We start from the raw sequence: 18,278 nt of genomic DNA, 5'->3' as shown, positions 1-18,278 counted from the left end.
AATGTATTACTACAGTTTTTCATATTGTAGTAACGCTTATTTTTAAAAAAGATTATATCTTTAGACATCTTTAGTCTAATGATTGTTTTAAATATGGCCCTGCAAACTTTTATATGAGCACTCCCATGAATTTCAGTGTTTTAATTGGAAGTCTAAGCCCTGTCACAACAGCTGTGCTGGCATTGGTTGGCAGAATATTTGGTTTTTATGTCTGATTACTTAATGTATTGAGTACTTTATTAATGACCGTGCCATCAAGTTGAGCATGGATATGGTTTTTATATAGTGGGAAATTATTTGTTCAGATGTGTATGCTTTTCGCAGGAGATTTTATCGCAGTTTGGTGATACAGTCTGTAAGTCATATATGTTTAGCAGTTTTAAGTGGAAAAATAGAGACCGAAGCGTCAGATTTCCTGCCCCACTGGAGTGAACAGACATAAAGTGTCACATTAGTTAAATGTTAATATTGCATGTTTCTGTGGCATGGGGGGCTGCCTGATGACTATTAGGACAGTCAAGCATCGGATCACGTTGCCTAGGGAGGTTCTGCAGCCTCCATCCCTGGACGTTTCCAAGACTTTAACAAGATAAAGTCCTGACTGAGTAACCTGGTCTGGTCTCATAGCTAACGCTGCTCTGAGTGGGAGTTGAGCTAGCGACCTTCTGAGGTCCCTTCCAAACTGAATTATTCTAGGATTCTGTGATAAAACCCATGGTACTCTTAGTGAAACATGCTATGGAGATCCTGCTGCTGTGAAGGCTGCTGTGTGACTAAGACCTGGAGGAAGGAGTGTTCCAGTACACAGGTCCTTTTTCTCCTGTATAGCAGAGCAGAAACAGTGGAGTGTTATTCCAGCCCTCAGTTTTCTGTGCTTTAACCCGTTTTTACCAAGGTACAATCTGAGTGCAGAAATTATTCATTATATGTTCTGGAGAACATTTGTTAGGTTGGTTTGCATTTTTCTAGGCTACATGGGTCTGTTGCTTAAACACAGCATACTGCTATAAAATCTGGAACAACATACAAGCTTACCAATACTGTATTCTCTCACGGTGCCAAAAAAATTCATAGGTACCAGTTGTTTCATATTTGTATCTTATGAAACAGACTCTGAAAGAAAGAGTACTTTAAATTCGATTTTTGTATTTTATAAAGACAGCCAATGTGATTATTTTATTCTAATGGTACATGCATTATTCTTATATTTAGGTGGCATTTCTTCATTCACTGACCCTGCCAGGCCAAGGGACTACTATTCAGGTAAGTACTCTCACCCACATACCTAAAAACTTATTCCAGCTTTAAAAATATGGACATCGTTTTCGCTAATGATAGAAAACGCACAGAGGAGCTAGTTAAATGGAAACATATATAATATACAAACTATTCTGCACATACATATACTCGCTAAACTTATATTACTTCTCTGGCCATGTCTTACCTTTCTTTTTTAGGGAACCACATGGATGTATTTTGTACAAGAGGCTTTAAACCTCAAATTAAGGTCATGACTTCATAAAATGCTACCCTGGGGAAATACTGTTCCTTTTGCAGAAGGTGCAGCAGAGGGGAAATTGTGTCTGCTGAAAGCAGCCCTTTGAACCTTGCTAAATCTATCCTGGTCTGGCAAATTTATCTATGCTATTCTAGGATGTTTTTTCCCCCTGCGACAAGGAACTTCCTTTGAACACTTTTTGTAAATCAAGTAATTTACATGCAAAAAGTCCACTCCTCACCAGAATGAATCTAGGCTTTCTTCACAGCGTATAGATGGATAGTTGGAATACTAGCATACTTTGAATGTAGCACATTTGATTCGCTTCTCGTGTAGAACATTGAGTCATTATATGTGGAGTGTGTAGAAATAATAGGTGGAGGCTTTGTCTGGGAGGGACAGAAGAGGAGCCAGCTGTAAGAAGGGCTGTGTGTTGGATCGAAACTAAGGGATATATAGCCTAGTGTATCTTATCTTCTACAGTGATTTATACCGTTTCCTAGGCATCTGCTGTAAGAACAGGATAGATATATAGTAATAACTCCTTCAGATATCTGCCACTGTGCAGTGGCTTGTGGCTTAAAGATGTTCTCAGCAGAAAGTTTTATGGGGGAATTTTGTCTTTAATAGCCCATGATGGATTCTTCTTCCATGAATTTGTCAAAAGCTCTTTGAATCGGCCTGAACTCTTTTAACACCTGCAACATGACAGAAGAAGAATTTCACAGTTTACTTCCCGGTGTGGAATCTGTCATTTTTGTTTGTTTTGAACCTGCTAGCTGCTACTTTCATTTGATGCACATTAATTCTTCTCTGGGAAGGGAAACCAAACCTTCATTCTTTATCTACTTCCTTCATATTCTTTATGGTTTTATAGACTTCAGTCCTATACTCACCATAGTCATCTTTTCTTTCTGGTTGAAAAGTTGTAGTTTGTATGGTTGCTTATATGAAAATTATTTCATACGTTTGATTGTTCTTACTGTTCTCTGATGTTTAGTCATGCAGGAATTTTTTATTTTTTATAGTCTTTTATAAGTGAGATGTGCTTACTCTGAGCCACAGTGAGCCAAGGTTAGTGCTGCTTTTATTCTCTGTGATGGATTTTGTTTTCAATGATCTACCTCTGATTTCATTATTACAGTAAATAATTCCCACAAGCGAAATTATGGGCCCTTGAATATTTTTGAAGCATTTGTTTTGTATTTCCTAACCAAAAGATCTTAACCTACTTTCCTTACCAACAGCAACAAGGATTGTTGTAACTTAAAAGTGTATTTACACAGGATTTCCATTATTCCAGTTCTCAAGTCAGAAAACACTTGATCTAAAGGCTGGTAAAGAAGGAAAACAAAAGTAATATTGTGAACTGAAATAAGATGTGAACATAGACTATGTAGTGAGCATGAGCTACCTGTTTCCGTGACTGGCAGTCTCAGCCCAGTTAAAGATGTTCACCTAGCTGCAGCTACTGTTCAGTCCACCAGGGCCCGGGTGTGCTGCTTGCATTGCTCTGTGTTCCACGTTCGTAGAGACTAAATCTTCCTTCAGTGTTCCAGTATAGCAGGGTGGGTGGAAACTCTAAAGATTTATGTCAGAAAAGGTACTTTAACGGCTAATGAAGATAAGAATTTGTACTTGACATTTGAACTCCATGATCTATTGCAGCCGCTGTACAAACAGCAGCTGCTTGGAGCTTGGGTGGGTGTAAAAGACCGCCCTCGTGGAATAGGAGCAGATTATGAATAGCCCTTTACTTTTTCTTTTCCAGCTTTTCCTAAGCAGGAAAAAGGGAAGAGATTTCATGTAGTACATATATATAGCCTGATGGGGGACTACATAGCACCTGAGAAGAAATATTTTAGGAGGCTGACAACAAAGGAGTCTGGGGTTTTTTGGCATGTCTTGGGCAGTCCCCGAAGTAGCCATGCTGTTGCTTTGAGTTGTTGTGGACAAAAGGGAGATAAAGGAGAGGGTTAACCTGAATTATCCTGTCTTTCAAGCTTGGCTTCAGATGTAACTACATTTGTGGTGTGGGGTTTTTGGTTTGGTTGTGGTTTTTTGTTGTTGTTGTTATTTGGGTTTTTTGGTTGGTTGTTTTTTTTTTTTAACTAAATTAATTTCTCTAAAATGACTTACAACTGCAATTTAAAAAATATGTATATTTGTTATGTTCTTTCCCTGTGTATATACTTTTTAATTCTCTTTCATCCAATTTGCAGAAGTCTTTATGGAAGATTTAACCTTTTGCTTGGTGTGTGATATATGTAATAAATTTGGCCATCTGTGGATTAAGAAAACTCTCTCTAGTGTCATAGGCTAATGATGCATATACAGTACATCCTTACCTTGATTAATTTTTCATTTTCCGGTATTGCTGATTTATTACTATCTGCCTTTAAATACCAATTTAAATAGAAGAATAGATGAAGTTATGGTCAGAACAGATTTTATGAACCAGCTTTAGAAGAAAAAAATGATTTTAAATGTAATTTTAAGACATTTAGTATTTAGTAACTGAATTAGGTTTTCTCTAAATGCAGTTCATGAATAAAGTATTAGGACATTTATTTTCATTAATAGGAACTCCTTGAACACGTCAATGTTACCAAACTGTTTCTCGTTGTAAAATAAAACATTACGGCTTTCTGAGCACTTACAACTTGATGACAGTGTAAAACATCAAACATACAAAAATTTACAGCAATAGAATAAACTTAAAATACGACAACCTTTTTCTTTTATCAGATAATTTAATGCTTTTAGTACCAGAATTTTTATAGTCTTCATGCATGCAGTTTTGAAGCCTCCAGAAAATAAATTTATAGCTGAGAAAATGTTCATTCAGATTAACATAATGCAGAGGGGAACGAGGGGAATACATGAAGATTGCATCCAAAGTGTATATATATATATAACAGTTAAATGGTATCCTGCAGTCAGTTTCATTTTTCTCCAGAATTGCGTCTCTTAAATGTAGCCAGTATGACTTAAAGGCTTTTAAAGTTTGTTAAAAACATCACTGTAATTTATACACATTAAAAAATAAAAATAATCGTTTCTAACCAGAGGAGTTGCCGATCATTTGAGAAATGGCAGAATTTCAGGTTACTGGAGGATAATACAAAGTGTTCACTGCAGATGTATGAAAATTCTCCCGATGTTAGTTGTATGTTCCAAAAAGGAAAAATTTGCAAACGGACAGAATTACATTTTTGCCCCTCTATGTGTGTGTGTAAAGTACATATGTATACATACATGCATGTGCACATACACATGTAGATAAAATATATGTAGGTATATTTGCATAATACACACAGAAGAATCTCTATATACTTCCATATAGAATAGTGTGCAGTCACTCTGTTAAATTTTTCCTGTGTAATTTTAGGATAGGGTATTCCTATTTTTATCTTAAGGTTCTAGAGCTTGGGATTTTTTTCTTTAATGCAATCATTTTTTAAAAGAAATTATTTATATGTCCTCACTTCATAGTCTGTGCTCGTTACTAATCACAGAAACTCCACAAGAAGGTTACCTATGGAATCCATATAACTAATGAGATAACACAAGACTATCATTGATGCTAATAATCTGAAGATAAAGGGCAATGGCATGCTGTATTTGTTTCATACAAAAATATTTCTAATTATTTCATTTTGAAAAACTTGTATACGTTTCCTATCAGTTGGAAGAAACTGGGTACATTTCTGTACTTTGGTTCTTCAAAATCCCCTGTCCAGCTGTCTGGAAGAGAAATTAAAATATCATCCAAAGCTTTGTGTTTTGAAGATGCAATAAATGCAATAGATAGATGGGACTTTTCTCCTTAGTTTCTCCGAGTTTAGATTTTCTGTGCTCAGGCAAGATCAGATTGTGTTAAAAGGAAGAGAGTCTCGCTCTTCCCTAGCCAAGTAATTTTTTTCTTTTAAATCCCATGTGTTTGGGTGGATGATGGTTTGTTTGTGCTTGGTTTTGACAAACTTTGCAAATGGTCAGAAATTCTTGGTTGTCAGTAGTGCAGGCAACATACAGTGATTGTGACAGTAGATGAGATCTACGGTGTGGTGGTTTTTTTCCAGGGCAGATGTAGCTGTGCAATAGCACAATATTAGCTGTGTATATTACTGCAAAACTCTGCAGGATTCTTTTCCCATGTGTTTTCTAGATCCAAACATTACTTGAATTTATGATGACACTGGCATGTATTGTTTACGGACACTGGGGGGGGAAGTCAGAGACAGGCGGGAAAAAGCCTGAAACCTACCTGTTTTGTTGTTGCTGTTCTCGTTACATTAATAAGGTGCCCAAGTATTGATGACTAAATGTTAAAAGGAGCTGTGAAAAGTGTCTTTCAATTTCTATGTGAAACTTCTTAATAATGGCAATTTTATGACACTTATTTGTAACAGTTATAAAAAACTGAGATGTTTGATACATCTTTTTTCTGTTGTTTTTCTCTCTCCTGTTACCATAGTCTGCCTTTGTAAATTAGAAATTGATTCATGGCATGTAGTGTGTAAGTAATTGAATCCTAATAATTTTTTTCTTTCCCGAAGTAAAATAATTTGTGGAAGAAAGATAGCATAAAGTTAATATCCTATTTCACACTATCCTACTGAGTAGCAGCGGTTTATTTTCTTTATTTTGTATTCATTTTACAGAGTATTATGGCTATCCAGGTTATCAATACAGAACGCCAAGGAGCTATTATGATTATACAGGTGGGCTTACTGAAGAAGAACAGCTTGAAAGGGCAGTGCTAAACAGTCTTCATGAAAGAGGTAGGAATTTTATTGCATTTTATATTTTAAGTTATGATTCATACTGAGAAAGGAGTGAGGAGGGAAAAAAGATATACTGCTCATTATTTATTTTCAGTATTTTGGACATATCTTCGGAAACAAGTGAAAGTTTCCTGGTAGAATTTTCAGAGAATGCGGTGTGAGGATGCGGTATCATTCTCTTAGTGTAATTCCGTTTATACATAATTGCTTGCTATTTGGTTACCTTGCTACTACAATGGTAAAAGAAATGCTTTTATAACAAAAAACCCTTAAGTAAACTAAGTTGCTGTGCCAAAAAAATCTTACAATACTCTAAAAAGTAGTATGAAGTGGTGTAACAGAAGAATTGATGTCGCCAATATTTAAACTTGCTCTGTGTGTATATTTTTGCTTTTTATACAAATTTAATTGACAAGCAATGTACTGATTTCTTACTCTTCACACTGTCCTTTCCTACGTTAAAGGAAGCTTATATTCTAGCTAGCTGAAAGACCTAAAAAAAAGGTAGATAGAAATGTTTAGAAATAAAAATGGTATTAGTTTTTAACTGAAATTTATTAGTTAAATTGGTATCAAGTACATTTGTTAGGACATATTTTATCTTTTTATAATACATGTGAAATAAAGAGGGAAAGAATACTTTGTAGAATCTATTTCTCAGCTTCTGAAAACTCCAAGACTTGAGGGAAAATCTATTTAATAGCACTGACAGCACGTTATTAGAGCATCACGTGTAAAATTTACATCACACAGTTATGCAAAATTTTCATATTGAAGTGATAAAATAAAGGGCAGAAATGAACATAGTATATGTTGTCTGGTGTTGAGATAGTTTTTCATATCAAACATTGCTTACTCTGTCAATATGGATTCTTTTGGGAAATCAGCCAAAGGCTTTAGGTGCTTCTTAACTTAAAAAATATGAAAGATTTCTTTTAAATTTGGTGAAGCTGTAACATTTAGTCTTAACAAAAATAATAACCTGACTGAATATCTTATCAATGTCATTTTCCTTTTTCATAACCTTGGTATTCCATTTTCCTGGGCACAAGGAAGCATTCATTAGGAAAAAGATACAGAAGCCTCTACTTGCAACTGCAACCCTTAAAATGCGGAGCACCATTCATAAATCTCTGCTCAGAAAATTAATTTACACCACTGTGTTATGGCTGTCAGAGAAATACCAGGCAAAATATGAAAATGAATATCTTGACAAATCATCATCACTTTTACTTTCACACCTTCTGTGATCCTATTTTTTATTACGAAGAACATGTCATGTTATCTGGAAGATGGTTTTAAAAAGGCAGCAGATGAGGCAAGACTGTGATAGGAAAAGGCTTTTCCAGTTTGAAAAATTCATTAACATGTTTTTTAAAGTAAAGCTTTTTGATTTATTAAGTTTGCATCTATTCTGAGAGTAACCTGGGAGGCAGAAATGCAGACTTTTAGGGAAATTAGGGGGTTTTTAAGTAATTTTTTTCCTAGTTATCTTCATTTTTGTGTTCACCTTTGTTCTTTAAGCGTAGTTCTGTTTAACTGTCCCTCAACATTGTGAAGCTAGAAACTTAAAAAAAAAAAAAAATCTACAGCAAGATTATTACTGTCATGTATTTGTTCTAGAAATTATTGCAATCTGAGCAGTCCCATTTCAATCAAACTGTACTGAAAACCTTAGAAGATAGTGAGAATCTTAGCTTTCAAACAAATCAATAAAATAGCATTTAGTACCTCTGGTTTCTCAGCAGAACATAGTGAATTAGTTACTGTTCATGCTGTCTTAGGAATTTTTAGAAATTAACAAAGTCATATCAATATGTTGTCCTATATAAGTACTAGATTTTGGGAAGGAATGGGTCTACAATGAGCTTTATTGTAAGGGATACTTTTATTTTACTGTTGTTTTTACATGATGTTTTACATAATTTTTAACATTGGGTTTGAGAAAAAAATCCTTCAAAGCTTTTAATATTAAGCATTTTGAAATGTTATCTGCAAGAATGAACCATGTTTGTGTTTTTTTTGAAACTATGAAGGAAACAATACAAATAACTGACAAAATTATGATAATATAAATAACTAGATAGTATACACTTTAAAGGTTTTCATTTATCAGTGTGGAACACCTGCAGCTTTCATTTGTAGCCTTAAATTATCTACATCACTATAGGTAAGTAAGTATTTTTTGTCTGCTGCTTGTTTTTGGACAAAGGTAAGTTTTCAACTATAAGAGGGAATATATTCTGATTTGGAGAATGCCATTTGATGAAACATGAGATAGAATTTAAATAGCATCTCTAACTAAGTATATCTCACTGGTAGATAACTGTGGCATACCAAGTCACATTTTTAACTTCAATTTGAGACAGCAGCATTTCTTAAGACTATAGTAGTGTCTGTTTTCAGTGCTAGTTATAATTTTTAAGCCTTACAGATAAGTGAAGCGGGAAAATGTATCATTGTATGTTGTTTCCAATATAGTTTGGTGTGATCAAATACATATAGATTTTGTTCTCAGTGGTTTCACAGGAGTGCTTTAATTTTGTGCCTTTCTCCTACCTGCTGGAGCACTTCAGTTTGGAAAAGCAAGAGTTTAGAGCTGAACTCTTAAAATATTTCCTTAAACAAGCTGCCTAAAGGTTAAGCTTGCCTATAGGCAGATGCTTTATTTCACAAAGAAAGTAATGTAGAACATGTAATTGATCATACTTGTTTTAGTGATGTAAAGGATGAGATTACATTTACTGTGCTAATGAGCAACTAGGATATTTTTCCCTGTCAGTTAGTTGGAAAATAATTAGCTTGAATGAGCATTGTCTTTTAAACGTGATACGTTTTTCCCTAAAGCGTGATATTCACAGTTGCTTGCAATTACATGGATGATGAAACAGGTACTTAACAAGACTAAAAATTACATAAAATAATTTGAAATAGATAGCTAAATGGATGTAAAAACAGGTACCACAATCAAAATTTAGGGCTCTCTTTCCTTATCAATATTTTTTTTTTTTTACCCACAGCTATAACATTTAAACCATCGCAGTTGCTCTGTAGCTTGGACAAAAAAGTATTGCAATAATTTTGATTGATTTTTGCCCACCCCCCCACCCTCTCCTTAGTTGGATAAATGCATTTATTAGGGCTTCTAGGCCACAAAATGTACCGTTATGGATTTGGAATGCTGATGCATTCTTATAAATTACTATGCTAGTATCCTACTAAGCTATTAAAAGAATCAGTGGCATAGTACAGAATTTCCTGGTATGAGTTGTCCACAACTGAAAACTAATTTGTATTAAGACATGCATTGAATTTAAGCTCAGAAGTTACTCTTCTATAATCCCATACGTGGGTTATCTAAGCCCACCATAAAGGTACTGCATTTCTGCTTATTCCACATTCAGGCATTCCTAAACTGATTCTATTTTTATTCTATATCCTGAAAATTGCTTAAATAATAATAATGATTAGTATCTAATGCAACAAAAGAAATAGCTAGGCTTGTTTATGGGATTTATGTGGGCATCAGTTTTAAGACTATCAAACTGTCATAATGATTTAGGGCCATTTACCAGAATGAACTGTTATTTATATTCTTTCCATTCCCAGTTTTAGATATGTTGTTGTCTCAAACAAGAGTCGGTTTAAACAGCATTAATTTTTTTCTCCAAAGTTTTGTTTGGTTTTGTTTTGTTTTTGTTTTTAATCTTCATTCTTATTCTCATAATTCTGTATTGGTTACAAATTGCAATAATTCTTCCTTAAGTCAGGAAAATAATTTTGGATTTAAAAAAATCATAGCCTTTGATATTTAAACAATATGGTCTTACTATGAGGTTAAAATACATGGCTGACATTTTTGTTTAATACTAGTATTAGCAGCCGTCCTTAATGCAACCCAGTATACTGTGTCTCTTATCTATTGTTTAGTTGCTATTCTTCTCAGAAGAAATATCTTGATTAGTGTGGGATGTGGATTTGGATTTTTGTTGTGGTGGGTGTTGGGATTTTTTGTGAGTTGAACTTCTAAGTGTCTGTCTTTCAGTCTCAATAATGTTAAGAATCCCTTGCAAGCTCATGTCTCTGCACAAAGGAATTTTCCTCTTTTTCTTAAGACTAAATTATTTAAACATGTAGGTGATAGTCCTTATAGTTTGTGATTAGAGAGCAATACCTAGAAGTATACATACATAGATATTACTCTTATATTTTATAATGAAACTGTCTATATATGCATTTCTTTAGTTCTAATTTAAAACAAAACAAAAAAAACACCCATCCACTCGAAGTTTTTAGATGGCCAAGTATGGTCATCAAGCCATAGGTACATTTGAAGTGTAGTTAGGAAATATCTAGGCATCTGGCTTACCTATTCTTTGAATTTTTAAAGGTTCCCATTTCTGTTTTCTTCTACTGAGACTGGACTTTTTAGTAGTAGTCTATGAAATTTGCCAAATCCATGGATCATTGTAATAAGAATAAAACTGATGTGATAAGACTATAGAGAAGTGCTGTATAATTCAATTTTTTTTCTCATCAGTGTTATATTTCCCATCTGCAATTGTAGGAATGCCAGCCATTGCATTTGACTATGATGGTTTTCCGTAGAAATGTCTTAAAATAGATTATATGCTCAAATGTGCAGTGCATGATACCAAATTAAAATACATTTCATAAAGTCATATGCTAGGACTTGCATCTGATTCTTAAAGTCCAACTTTTTCTTTCTTTTTTTTTTTTTTTTTTTTTTTTTTTTTTTTTTTTTAATTCAGGCTATGTATGGTCTCAGGTACCCAACAACACTTTTTGAAAAAAAATTCTCCTCGAGAGGAGCTCTTGTTCTAAATATATTTCTAACTGCAACCATGCTCTATGAACCTGATCACCAGCACTTTCTTCAGGCAAATTTCCAGGAAATTAAATCAGTACATTCTTATCATTTCCACACAGAGAGTTTTGGTGTAACTAGCAGACTGCTTGCAACAAGAAGCATAGCCGGAATTCTATTATAAATGTTTAATGAATATATAGCAATATTCTTCCATCCATCTCTTCATAAAAATATTGGTTGATGTAGAATAAAACAGGTTTACTGAAGATTAGAACAAAAAAAAGTCCTTATTCTCTTGATAATGGTGGTAGAAGTTCACGAGATAGGTAAGACAAAGCCCGACTAAGCCTTTCACCATGGGCTTATCTTTTCAAATAGAACCACAACTAATTAGCACCTATGAAATAGCGTGGTGTAAAGAATAGTTCTGTAAAGCAGTGAAATCATTCTATTGGAAAACCTCCATTTACACAGGCAAACAGGTTAGGTTCGGACAGCTGAAGCAGTTACTGCCCTTTATCTAAACTGGTGTTCATTTAACTTTGCCAAAACAATATTGGACTGGATGAAAAATACCGGACTGAAAATTGAGAGCTCAGAAGCGTCCTTGTTCATAGTTCAACTATTTCTGCTTCAGTAGCAGTGCAGCAGGAGAAGTTAGACGGGATGGACAACTAAAATTGGCAGCTCCTTCAAATCCAGGTCTTGTATGTCAAACTGTATTTTTTTTCCCCTAGATTAGAGATCTTTAATCAAAAATCTGGTCTAGTTAATTCCTTCTGAAATGCTAGAGTACGTGTATAGTAGTTGTACACATCTGACATTTAAAGATACTGCTATGTATCTTTAAATAGTGCATAAGTATTTTGGAAGTACTGGGTTTAGACTTGTCTCCTTTAGTCTCTGTGCTTAAAAAAAGAATGCACTCATGTCTTAAATTTTGAATATTTTGATGGGTGTTTTGTTTTTGTTTTTTTTTACTTTATTTTTTAAAGCAATGCTAACTTGGTTCAGATACTAAAGCGCAGGTAATAAACAGTTTAGGACCAATTGTGCTTGGTTTGAGAAGAGACATGGGGATACTTGATACAGTTTTGTTCAGATATTGATAGTGTGTTCAAGATTTAAATTTAAAGACTTCCACAGAATTAGCATAACTGGGGAAATTAGTTTCTCCTTTATTTCCACTGTCTCTTCCTCTTGTCCTCAGTGCTACACATTTTTCTTCATTTCTCCTGTCTTTAGGATTATTATTATTACTTTATGTGAATCCATACAGACGATTTGGCATTCTTCTAGAGGAGGCATGATTTCCTTTCAGGAGTAGTGTCTGGAGAGCATTCCTTCAGATGTCTGGAGGAAAATGTACTAAGAATGCTTTTGATGGATGTTGTGCAAACTGCTAGTACGGTCTTTAGTGCTTTGGGTTTTTGCCTTTTCTACTTCCCTTCCTGCCCATTATTCAGGAGTTCTGTGTGCATCCTTTTCCTCTTGCCTTTGAAACACTTCTACATACAGAAGAAAACTAGTTTGGCAGTTTATTAGTAAACTGGAAGAGCTGTGTTCTGTTAAAATATCATTAAGAGAAACTGGGTTTTGATCCAAAGTACATTTATATAAAAAGTTGGTTATGCAAATGAACGAGACTGCGTTACCCATTTCTCTTATCTGCCTTTCCTGAAAAAATTCTGTCCTTTGCTGCATACAGTATTGCCCAAGGTTTTGGGCTTGCTTGGATGCAGCGTTTCTGAGTTACATGTTATAGGGATAAAAAGACACTATTAATTTAAAACTAGGGCTTCATTCCACGTGAGTGATAATGTGTTTGCACTTATAATTAATGTGAAAAAATATGAAAATAGAAAATATTGAATCATTGTGACACTAGTACACTGAGAATAGTTGAGAACATAACGTCAGATTCAGTTTGACACCCTAATACCTCATGCCTTTCAAGGCTATCTTGCTCTGTGTTTTGTCCTGGTACTGTTTGCTTCTCTCTAATTTGCCCTGGATTATAGCAATGTGCCGAGATTACTATATTCAGTATTTAACACTCTGGAGGTGATGGCTCTCTTTTGCAATGCAGCACATCTTTATTTCCTTCTATCAAATGCTTGGTACTATGTCAGGTATTTTTGGAAGCACTGCCTGAAGGGTTATCTTCCTTTGGTCTTCAGGCCACAAGCTGACAGTGACATAGTTGTTCTTAGCTTCTGATTATTGCTACAAAAGATTTTGATAACAATTTCAATAATAATTAAGCTTGTTTGCATTAAAGAAGTATATAGTACTGACACAAAGTATTTATTCAGATTTTTGTGCTAAAATGTATACAGAATGCTGATTTTTTTTTTTTCTCCTGCGACTTCCTAAACATGCAAACATTTTTGAAGGTACTGCCAATGCAGCTTCCTTTTGGATGGCTTCCTTTTTGCAACAGTTTCAACTGCCAAAGCAAATTAAACTAGGAAGAAAACATTTTATTAAAGAAATTGTTAAATCTTCGACTGTAGCTAGGGATGTTTTTCTTACATTCACTCTACATCTATTACAAAAGCATGGTTCGCATATGGAGGTAGAGGCTGTTCTTGGTGTTTTGATCCAAGACTCAGTGATAGAAATAGGAGTCTGTTCACTGACTTCAGTGGTCTCTGGATTTCCACACACACACACACACACACTCCCCCCAGTAACTTTAACTTTTTCTTAAAGGAACAAATGTTGTTCCTTTCACAGTGGGTTTGGCAGGGTCACCTTGCTGGAGAACAGGCAGTTCTGCTTAACAGCTGTGGGCATAATTAGAAGAAGCTGTGTGTGGGCTGCATGAAAAGCACTCCCTTCCACTTTGGAGAAAGCGGTAGTTGCTGTGGAGTGGCTCCAGTCTGCATTGGTGTCTCCATCCATCTATCTGAGTTTCTTAGTCTTGGCACTGGGAAATGGATATTGTTTGGAGTTTCTTTGTTGGTGTGTGTCTTTGTTAGGCAAGCAGAAATGCAGTAATGGAAAAACAAAGTGTTTTTTTTCCAAATGTGATTTTTATATATATTAAGATTCTTATGAATGTTAACAAACTTAGTCTGGGGATGCTTTTAGTGGTAAACTAAGGTCAGTGAATATTCCTAATCTTGGATTTACCCATGATTTACTATTTTACCTCTTGTTGTTTTATCATTGGATTAATTCTATAGACTGGGTATAGTTTACATTTTGTTCATTGGGACTATCTTAAAAATGATGTTCTGAACCTTTTTCTGATGTCTGACTGAATAAATTAGTCATTTCTAGTAGTTTCAAGAAAACTATATATCTCCATATCATATCTTGTTGGCCAACATCATGGCTGCATCCTTGTGGTCCTAAGGCCAACTGTTCTGGTTTGCTTCTATACTTTTTGTTTTCTATCTGGAGTCTCTAACTTGCATTTAAAAATAAATTTCTGATTATTTTGGGCATTACATAGATTCCCTGCTGTTGTCGGTCTGCATCAGTAGTTTTTAGGATTATTCTCAAAAGGAATGTACGAGACAATTTTGTCTTTCATATTCAATCTAATATGACTGTGCAGTCTTGTAGACATACGTGAGCAAGCTCAGCTTGCCCTGAAAGCTGGTCAGACATGAGTCAGCTCTGATCAAAAAGTCTTAGTTTCGTTAGCTCAAGAAGTTTTGCTAATGCAGTTAGTTACATTTAGCAAGCTTAAGTATGGACAGATATGGTCCTTTCTGCAAAGGGTTCATTAGGCGTCATAGCCTCAGTTAGGTATTTCAGATATGGTTCGCAGTTTGAGCATTGCAAGGTGGTAGTGAATGTCTGCACCTCTTAAGTCTTTCAGTGACTTGGCAGAGGATATGTTGTACCATTTATATCCTGTAGTACATGAAAAGGTGTGGCTAGCTCCTAGGTTTGATGAACCTGAAATAATTTAAATCTAGCTTTGAGTGAGTGGTTTTTTGGTTTTTTTTTTGAGGGGGAAAAATGGTGATTCAGATAGCATAACTTGGTACTTTTTGTCTCCATTCAAGTAATTACATAGCTTAAACATTCATTTAGTCTGTTTTTTAACATAATGCTATGACTGATGATACTATAAAGAATGAATAATGCATTTATATAGTACTTTTTTAATCAACTTCATGTGAAGCAACATTTGGATGAAAATTAGAATTTAGTTGAAAGAAATAAATATCCAGTTAGGTTTCTGGATACCTTTAACAACAATTTTAATTGGAAAAACAAAGCCCATTTGTCTTATTTAATAAAGGAATTACTGTTTGTAATAAAATAATTTGCCAAAATTATTTCTGATCTTGATGGTACTCAGGACTTTGGAGCTACTAAGACGCATTAGGTAGCACTTTTTACTTTTTCAGTTATTTGAGGATGAATATAAAGATTTCCTTTTCATTTTCCACTTTATTTCTTTGGATGCACAAGTTAATAACTGGATAAACTGAAATGTAAAATCTCTTAGCATGAGCTCAACAGGAAATTTTTGATATGTTAAAGAAGAAGCTGTTGTCAGATTCTGATCTTAGGATCTGAGCAAGTGGTCTCCATAGCTCTCTGGCTTACCCGTGACAGTAAGCAAATACTGCTTAATTCTTATTATTTTAGTTCAAGTTTTTTTTTTAATAGATGAGAAATACAGATCTTAACAAGTATTAATAATTTCAAATAGGCTTTGTAAAGGAAAGTATATTTAAGTTCTGGGTTTAAAAATTGTCATTTCTTAATGGCCTTTCTAACACCAAACCTCAAGGAAATAATACCAGTTTAGTTGTCTTGAGAAATTTGATCAAGAAAAAACAAGGGGAATAGTCAAAGTAAAATACAAATTAATTCATAACATTGAAACAGGAAGAGGGGTCAAAGTGGAAAACTGGCATAACTTCACAATGCAGTATACACTTCAGAGGGATAAAAATTGGGAGGAAATGGACTTATACAAATTTAATGTCCTTGTTTATAATAAGTTCTGTTTATTTTGTTGGAATGATGCTCAGAGTACCATGCTGTCTCAGGTAATGGCAGAATGGGCGAGGTCTTACAAAGAGATCTGGATAGACTAGAGAGCTGGGCAATCAGCAACCGTATGAAATTGAACAAGAGCAAGTTCACCTGGGACGGGGTAATCCTGGTTACACATACAAATTGGGGGACAAAAGGCTGGAGAGCAGCCCTGCAGAAAGACATCTGGGGGTTTGGGTTGATGGCAAGTTGAATATGAGTCAACAGTGTGCCCTGGCAGCCAAAAGGACCAACTGTGTCCTGGGGTGCATCAAGCACAGCATAGCTAGCCAGTTGAGGGAGGTGATTGTCCCACTCTGCACTGCACTGGTGTGGCCCCACCTCGACTACTGTGTGCAGTTTTGGGCACCTCAATATAAGAAGGTCATCGAACTGTTAGAGTGTGTCCAGAGGAGGGTGACCAAGATGGTGAAAGGCCTTGAGGGCAAAACTTAAGAGGAGCGGCTGAGGTCACTTGGTTTGTTCAGATTGGAGAAGAGAAGGATGAGGCCAGTCTACATCTTCCTCAAGGGAGGCAGTGGAGGGGGAGACGCTGATCTCCTCTCTCTGGTGACCAGCGATAGGACATGAGGAAATGGAACGAAGCTGTGTCAGGGGAAGTTCAGATTGAACATTAGGAAAAGGTTCTTCATTGAGAGAGTGGTCAATCACTGGAACAGGCTCCCCAGGGAACTGGTCACGATGCCAAGCCTGTCAGGGTTCAAGGAGTGTCTGGACGATGCTCTTAGTCATATGGTTTAGCTTTAGTTAGCCCTATGAGGAGCAGGGAGATGGACTCTGTGACCCTTATGGGTCCCTTCCAACTCGAGATGTTCTATGATTCTGTGAGGTTACAATAGACCAGAAGGGGGTAAATACGGTGTTCGTCTGGGATGGCGGAAGGAGCGAAGGTTTTATATAAGCCAGGCAGTTTAAATTTCCAGAAAAACACAGTATAAAAGCCTGGAAAAGTTACAGGCAGGTAAGTAACAAGGCTGTATGGGTTTGCTACGACAACTAGTCATAGCAAACAACTAGTCTGAATAAAGAGGTATAAGTTGTGTATATAAGGAAGAAACCATGTGAGTTGGGCTGTGTGTGAAACCAGTGTGGCCTTTGCTACTTTGTCTTGCGCAGTATTCTAAAAACAAGCAATGGAAATATGCATTGATTACACTATTAGGTGGGTGTAAAACTAACTAGAAAAGCATGTGTTGAAGTATGGATTATATGCAATGCTCTGCCCTGTGTGCTGTTGTACTTTTGTTTGTAATTTGGATGATGTAATGCAATGTAAGTACCTCCTGATACCAGCTCAGAAAGGCTGCAGAACCACTGGAACACAGGATGAGAATTAAGAGTTATCTTGGCGAATTGGAAGGCTGTCTCAAAAAAGATGGAAGAAATTCTGTTTGAAGTTCTGCATGCCAGTGACATAACGTGGATGACCAGTGTCATATAACATTTGCCTCACGGTGAATCTGTGAAAAGGCATCTTACCTGCACGTGCTTTTGTGCTGTTCAGTACTAATAAGACCTTACATGTAGCACTGCATCAAGTTTTTAGCACTTCTTTTGATAAAGGATGGGAAGCGTCTGGAGAGTCAGAGGGGGAAAGCAGTAAGAATTAAGTGGGGATCTAGAAAAAACAACTGAAAAGAACATAGAGTATGAGATAGGAGGCAGAGGGCAGTTGATCTATAGAAGATGTCTGATAATACACAAATCTCTAAATACATTAAAAGTAGCTGCAAAGAGGAAGGGAATGTAAATTTACTACAATTTATAAAACAAGAAATAAAGGTGTTATTTCATCAGTGGAAATTTAAGTTAGATATTAATAATGATAAGTAATGGAATAAATTGGCAAAGAATTTTGTGGACCCTTCATCCTGCAAGGGTTTTAAGGTTAAGCAGAGGTTTCTCATGAATGTGACGAAGGTAACTGTGCCATAGGGCATGAAGATGGACTAGATAATCATTTGATGTTCTTTGTAGCTCTGGTTGCTATGGTTCTAGCAATAAATTATGCTTCATTTTACAATCAAATCACTTTAAACTATGATTTATATATAGATTTAGCTAAAGAACTTGAAAGACCTGACAACTTGGAAAAGAATTTTTAGAGGGTTTGATGACCAAGGAAGAAGAA

General features: G+C 35.4%; 1 protein-coding gene across 3 annotated transcripts in view; it reads left to right on the top strand.

Moving 5' to 3' along the window:
- The window catches only part of RHBDD1 (rhomboid domain containing 1), a 53,796-nt gene that overhangs the window by 21,417 nt on the left and 14,101 nt on the right, over positions 1 to 18,278 (top strand). For all 3 annotated transcript variants that reach the window (XM_082319530.1, XM_082319532.1, XM_082319531.1), the window contains 2 exons: positions 1,213 to 1,263; positions 6,163 to 6,282. In XM_082319530.1, coding sequence (XP_082175656.1) covers positions 1,213 to 1,263; positions 6,163 to 6,282 — 171 coding nt within the window. The remainder of the gene's footprint in view (positions 1 to 1,212; positions 1,264 to 6,162; positions 6,283 to 18,278) is intronic.

Source organism: Platalea leucorodia (assembly GCF_965183815.1).
Source record: "Platalea leucorodia genome assembly, chromosome: 8".
In the NCBI taxonomy this organism is placed as follows: domain Eukaryota; kingdom Metazoa; phylum Chordata; class Aves; order Pelecaniformes; family Threskiornithidae; genus Platalea; species Platalea leucorodia.
The sequence above is the reverse complement of the archived record's forward strand: the minus strand, read 5'-3'. Positions and strand labels throughout refer to the sequence as shown.